At 31.6% G+C, this 7,187-nt stretch overlaps 1 protein-coding gene across 1 annotated transcript; it reads left to right on the plus strand.

Moving 5' to 3' along the window:
* The first annotated feature begins 754 nt into the window (after positions 1 to 754).
* On the plus strand, positions 755 to 7,187 carry si:dkey-211g8.4 (barrier-to-autointegration factor). Its single transcript, XM_056480096.1, has 2 exons — positions 755 to 840; positions 5,784 to 7,187. Exon 2 carries the CDS (start codon positions 5,830 to 5,832, stop codon positions 6,097 to 6,099), a length of 270 nt encoding a protein of 89 aa, XP_056336071.1. The 5' UTR covers positions 755 to 840; positions 5,784 to 5,829; the 3' UTR covers positions 6,100 to 7,187.

A 7,187-nucleotide genomic window follows, 5' to 3' on the forward strand; every position in this document is an offset into this window, starting at 1 on the left:
ACAACTTACGATAACACCCAAATATTTGTACACTCATGTTATAGAAAATATTTAATACAAATTTAAATAAGAGGGGAAAAAAAGTGGAAAAATTTAGTTGAAATTTTGTAGGTTGTATTTTTATTTTGCAATATTTTGCTTGAATTTAATTATATTATCGTTCAATTTCTAAAGATGTTTGGTGACTTAAATATTATTTTAATAAATATATCTGGTAAATAAATCTGTTTTGTTTAAATGCACCAAAATACATTGCCTATATTCACTGAGAAATGGATAAAAATATACATTTTCAGAATGGGGTGTACTCATATGCTGAACACTATACATATGTAATTTTGACCTTGAACATTCTAACTACAGTGAAATTAAATTCCTGATTGGTTTTTATTTCACAAGATCAGAAAAAAATTGGTATGTTAATGGATAAGTTGGTGGTTCATTCCGCTGTGGCGACCCCAGATTAATAAAGGGACTTAGCCAAAAAGAAAATGAATCAATGAGGTATGTTACAATGTGCTTTATCTATGGAATGTCACATTTCACTTCCAATTCTTCTGGGGTAAAAAATAAAAATAAATTTAAAAAAGTACACTGTGTATGTATATATAATGTATAACTTCCACATTTAAGTGGGGCCCTAGCACAAGTATGGTCATGTTTTAGGGGTCTTACTCGACTTCCAAATAATCGAAGACCCAGTTGTAGAGGAACTCTATGTGTGGCCTATTCACGTCGGCAGATCACATCGAAGAGAAGAAATGCAAAGCATCACAAACAGGAAACGCAAAGATTGTCTTAAGTTTTGTGCTGAGTACTCAGGTCGGGTGAAAACACTTGGTGTTTGTGAAAATTGTTAAGAAACAGATTTTTTTTCATGATAGAATGCTTATTTCATTTCGAATTAGATGAAGTTGCACTGTGAATATTTTCATTTACTGATGAGATTGCTATTAGTGAGATTGCAGTTTATCCTGGATGAATACCGGCGACGTGTTGGGCTGTTGTGCAAACTAGTTTTCATTATTAAAATTAAGCGTTAATGAAGGATGCACGATACTGCATCGAGCATATATCATATACTATTTTTTTAAATGTATTTATTTCTTTGTTTTTCTGTTTGATAGTAAAGTTTAAGTTTTCAATTGTCGTATAGGTTATATTTGTGATTTTATTGTCATGTAGGTTAAAGCGTCCGGTCGTCAAAACAGATAAGACTCAGGCTTTTATCACATTACTAAAACGAAGAAACTTTTTGTGTTTTTTTACTTTCGTTTTATTAATTATGTGTACATCGCCCTCTGGCGGACGTCAGGAGCTGCTGCACGCGTTCTGTTTACTCTGATATAGACATGTTTTCAAGTTCATCCCAGCTCACGATTCTAGGCCCTAAAGTTCCTATTAGGTCGCATAACTTTATTTTTATGTTCTTAGAACGTCCAAAACATCTTTTAGATGACATAATGTTATTGTTTGGTTATAATAACGTCATTCAAAATGTTCTACGTCTCATGTTATATATTCTCAACTCTATTTGAAATGTTATTAGAACATTCCTGCCACATTACAATAATGTTGTAAGAAGGTTATTTTGACATTATTTTAACAGTACGTGATAAAAATATACACAACTTTTAAGCACAGAATGTTCTGAAACATTCCCTGAGAGCTGGAAAGGTGAGAGGATGAATCTAAAACACCATAATAGGCAAAAATTCACTATAAAGTGCTTATTATTTATATACTACGTGTTCAAAAAATACTACGTCTTATTCTTATTTATGTGAGACCAGTACTTCGGTACCTATATTAAATTTAGTGCCTATATTCATTGGATACTACATATTTGTTTTATATTAGGCCTACTTTTTCATTAGATAAGCCTTTTGATACTAATTATTAGATTTAGTAGTAACTAGTTGCTATTGTTGTACTGTTGTAATTACAAGCAAAAAAATAAAAAAACTTTGCATGGGGATTTATCATTGAAATATCGATTCATTTTTTACTAGTACATGTTTGTTATATACACTAATATTTACATATATACACTAATATTTACACACTACTTCAGTATCATACAAGTACTTATTTATTAAATGCATATATAAGCCTATACTAGTTTTAATTTTATTCTAGCGTTTATTTATTCTTACTACTTCCAATTTATTATATTTATTAATTAGACACATGTACCTATTAAAAAGACACTAGTACTTATTAATTAGGGTAGTACACTGTAAAACCTGATAAGTTAACTCAAAGAGTTTGAGGAAACCGTTTAAATTGAGTTCAATTAATAGAACAAATTAAGTCCAAAGAACTACATATCTACTCAAATGGCTTGGCATTGCTTCTAGAGTTAAGTTAACACAAAAAATATAGTTCATTCATTCATAACTTATTGGATTTGAGTTCTGCTCAATATAATCAGTTTATGAGTTACCATAACTCTTTTTCATTAGGTCAAAGTAATTAGTTTTTAATTATAAGTTACACTAACTTATTTAATATAGTGATTTTCACGTTTAGGTTTTACTTATTGAACATATACTAGTATATTTTTTTATTTATTAGATCCCAGTATTTTTTCTTATTGTTACTAGTAAGATTTTTAATTCCATTTTGGACTACTCGTAATGTAAGACCAGTAAACATGAATTGTGACTGTCAAGATAAGAATTGTTACTGCACTGTCAGAAAAATGGTACAATATAAAACAAAACCCTTGTCTCTGGGGCAGCACCTTTATATGGAACAGAATTGTATCTTAAGACATAGAAACAAATTTGTTCCATTGCAATTTGTACCTTTAAGGACATGATTTGTACCATGGAAAACCAAAATGTACCTTCATCAAAGGTACAAATCTGATCCACGAAAGTACCATTAGAGTGATAAGACACTTTGTACCTTAACAGTGTCAAATGTGTTCCTTCAAGAACTGTTTAAAGGCATTTTGCTACATCCAAAATGTCAATTTATTTTCAGTGAATATAAAACATCAAATACATTTTTACATTTTTTTAAAAGTTTCTTTTCGTATGAATGCTCCTTTTCCATTTACAATAAAGAATAAAAAAGACTTTCACATAAATCAAAAGATCTATTTTTTGCTAAACATTTCACAACACTTTTCACAAAAATGTTACAAAATAAAGCATTTTTTCCTCACACAATACCACAATACCTTTCCACGCAGTTTCCACAATATCTTTGTAATCACTTAAAAGTTCATTTAATTTACTTATTAAAATAGAAATAGAATTATGCAAAAGTATTGTAACGAGATATGCACAATGTTTGATTAGTTTTACAATAGTAAAATGTCTGCATGAACTCTTTGCATATGCAGGACTTTTGCCAGCTCACGTGCGTAGTGGAAAGCAAACGCCAAAAGGTGCGGATATCAATCATGAAAATGTATTTCTCAGAAAATGCTTACCAAATGTTTATTAAAAATGCCTTAAATGTTTGGTTTACAATACCTATAGCAGGGGTCACCAATCTCAGTCCTGGAGGGCCGGTGTCCCTGCAGGGTTTTGCTCCAACTTGCCTCAACACACCTGGCTGGGTGTTTCAAGTATACCTAGTAAGACCTTGATTAGCTCGTTCAGGTGTGTTTTATTAGGGTTGGAGCTAAAATCTGCAGGACACCGGCCCTCCAGGAACAAGTTTGGTGACCCCTGACCTATAGTTTTGTTTTACTAGTTGTTTTGTATTATAGAACTTAATAATAAATGTTTATGAGTTTCTTCAAACAAATGCTTTTAAATCATGATTCATGTTTTAATATGGAAATTATTCATAAAATCACTTTGCCTTTCCATCATAGATATAAATATTGTAAAGGAGTTGTCCAACACTTATGTTTCTTTTTTATGAGAACAATTGTGTACCTTCATTTCAACTGTAACATAAAAGGTGCAGGACCATTATTCTTTAGGAAACATTATTTGTACCACTGTGTACCTTTTTTTCTGAGCGAGAACTATACTAATGAATAAATGGAAATAAATAATAAAAACTGTACTACTGATATCTCAATTACAAATCGTAAAAGAAGTCAATGGCAAAGCAGGCTAAAATTATAAGAGGGGGAATAACATTTTAGGGATGTAAGAAAAGAAGTTGTAAAATCCAAAATATCTACAACAAATATTTTAATTTTTTTCATGAAACCAGATTGTGTTATATCATAGCTGAGTCCACAATAGCTTTAGGTCTTTAAGCTAATATCAAGGCAATTTATTTATACTTGTTATTCTGTAAACAAGATTTTTCATACATTTATAATGCATTTGTGCATCTCTAATATGATTGAATTATATTTGTGTCTGTCCAACATACAGTGGGGGAAATAAGTAAACATATTTGGTGCTGTTGACTTAAAATTTTCACCAGATGTTGGTAACAACCAAAGAAATCTACAGTTGAAGTCATAATTGTTAGACCCCCTTTGATTTATTATTATTTTATTTATTTATTTTTTTTTTTCATTTTTAAATGTTTCCTAAATTATGTCTAACAGAGCAAGGAAATTTCACAGTATGTCTGATAATACTTTTTCTTCTAGAGAAAGTCTTATTTGTTTTATTTTGGCTAAAATAAAGCAGTTTTGAATTTTTTAAAAACCATTTTGGGATCAAAATTCTTAGCCTCTTTAAGCAAATTTTTTTCGATAGTCTACCGAACAAACCATTGTTTTACAATAACTTACCTAATTACCCTAACCTGCCTAGTAAACCTAATTAACCTAGTTAAACCTTTAAATGTCACTTTAAGCTGTATAGAAGTGTCTTAAAAAATATCTAGTCAAATATTATTTACTGTCATCATGGCAAAGAGAAAATAAAGCAGTTATTATAAATTAGTTATTAAAACTATTATGATTAGAAATGTGTTGAAAAAATCTTCTCTCCAATAAACAGAAAGTGGGGAAAAAATAAACAGGGGGGCTAATAACTCTGACTTCAACTGTATATATGCAAAGAAAACAATTGTAATTTACAAATTAAGTTATGCATAATAAAATGAAATGACACCAAAAAAAGTATTGAATACATGAAGAAAGGGAACCCTCTGACCTTCATCATTGTAAATGAATATTAGCTGCTTCAGTCCAACATTATCAGAATGATGAAGATGAAACCAGGGTGGACATTTTAGCAAGGCAATGATCCAAAACAGAGCCAAGGAAACTCTCAAATGCTTTCAGAGAAGGAAAATCAAGCCGAGGAATGGCCCAGCCAATCTCCTGACTTGAATCCAATAGAAAATACAAAATAAAGATTTAATAAACGAGACCCACAGAACCACTAAGATTTTTACATTATGTTGAAGTCTGTGGAAAAGTCACACCTGAGCAATTCATGTAACTTCATTCTCCATATGAGAGGCATCTTTAAGCTGCCATCACCAAAAAACCTTTTATATAAAGTATTAAATACAGTTCAGTAACTCAATACTTTCACCTTGTGTCATTTTGTTGTTATAACATAATTTTCTCTGATTTTTTGGTTATATTTTTATGTTTGTATTGTTTTGGGTTTTTACATAAATCTGGTTCAACTCCATGTCAACAGGTTCTTTAGCAATATTATTTCCCAAAAAAAAAACAAAACAAACATGACGTTGAATACTTTTCCCCCCACTGTATATTGACTAATCTAAAAGTACACCTGTATCCATCCAAATGGTGATAATCTCTATATTTATAATACACACATATTTAATAGCTAGTATTCCTTCACATACGTCACTATTGCCCTTATTTTGTTTAGTTTCTCTCTAGACTTATTTTCCATCAAATGTTGCTGTTGACCCACAATGACGACGTCCCAGAAACACAGACGATTCTGCTGTGAGCCAATGGGGGACAAACTCGTATATGATCTTCCTGGAATTGGACCTGTGCTGGGTGGACGCCTGCAGAACAAGGGTCTAATAAGAGCACGGGACGTCCTGGGACGATTTCTAATTTTGAACAAGGATGAGTGGAAGTTTAAGAGCTGGCTAAGAGACTCATGTGGGGCAAACGCAAAGCAGCAGAGAGACTGTTACAACTGTCTGAGAGAATGGACTAGCAATAATCTGTGAAGAGGTTTATCTAATAATTAATACTGCATATGTTTCATCTTTCTGTTTACATTCAATATACTGTTAGCTAGCAAACCCTCATTGTTTTATCTAGTATTTTACATCTTTTTTTAATGTTGTTAATTGCTTGATTCAGATTTTCTGATGAACGTTTTTTCAGGGAAACCCACTGATAAAGTAGTTACGGAAAGGTCTTGTATGGAGCCAGATTAGTGTCAAAAATAACACATTTACAAAATATAATTCATACATCCACAGCACAATTCACATAATCCAATTAGTAAATTCAAAACACAAATTGTGTATTTATGAACTGTGTTTTGAATTTCCAAATTGTGTTTTGAATTTCCAAATTGGATGTGTATTTATCGTCCTGTATTTATTGTACCTCTCAACATTGGGATGTGAAAATAAGGGATAACCCCCTTTGTTCAAAAAAAAAACTGACTAAGATCGAGAATGTTTAGATGTTGTTATTATTATTATGTGTATATGTCTGTTCAAACACGCACCTAAAACCCAATGTCCACTTTCGCTTCTTTTCAAATCACATGTACAGAGTCTGTTTGCATTACAGAATCCACCGCTACATGAACTGACTGTTTTAAGGATTGCATAGGAGGGGCGACTGTAATGGAAAGGAAGGAAATTCTGTCGTCTTTATATTTATTTCAAGGTGTTTTCATGCCTAAAAAAATAAAAGCACAGAACAGATTTACATTTAAGAGCAAGTGGTGTCCCCTGGTGGTTCGGCGGTATGGGTTGCGTGTAGGGAGGATTGACTTTTTAATATTTATGCCCACCCTTCATATAAAGATTAAAAATACAGGAGAACTATGGAAAAATATGTTTACAGCATAATAACGGGATAGAATTGTAAAATACGGGAGAATCCCGGAAAAAAAAATGGGAGGGTTGACAGGTGTGGTATTTATTAATTGCGTTTTGAATTTAAGAATTGGATTTGTGTGTTTATGTGTTTTGAATTTACAAATTTTGTTTTGTAAACATGTTATTTTTGAGACAGATCTGGCTCCATAGGCCTTGAACCACATTATAGTTCCATATCACTACTCAATCTCATATCA

Source organism: Danio aesculapii, chromosome 19 (assembly GCF_903798145.1).
Source record: "Danio aesculapii chromosome 19, fDanAes4.1, whole genome shotgun sequence".
In the NCBI taxonomy this organism is placed as follows: domain Eukaryota; kingdom Metazoa; phylum Chordata; class Actinopteri; order Cypriniformes; family Danionidae; genus Danio; species Danio aesculapii.

What these genes read in the sequence shown, in the direction of transcription:
- si:dkey-211g8.4 (XM_056480096.1), top strand. Translation starts at nt 5,830, where the DNA reads ATGACGACGTCCCAGAAACACAGACGATTCTGCTGTGAGCCAATGGGG.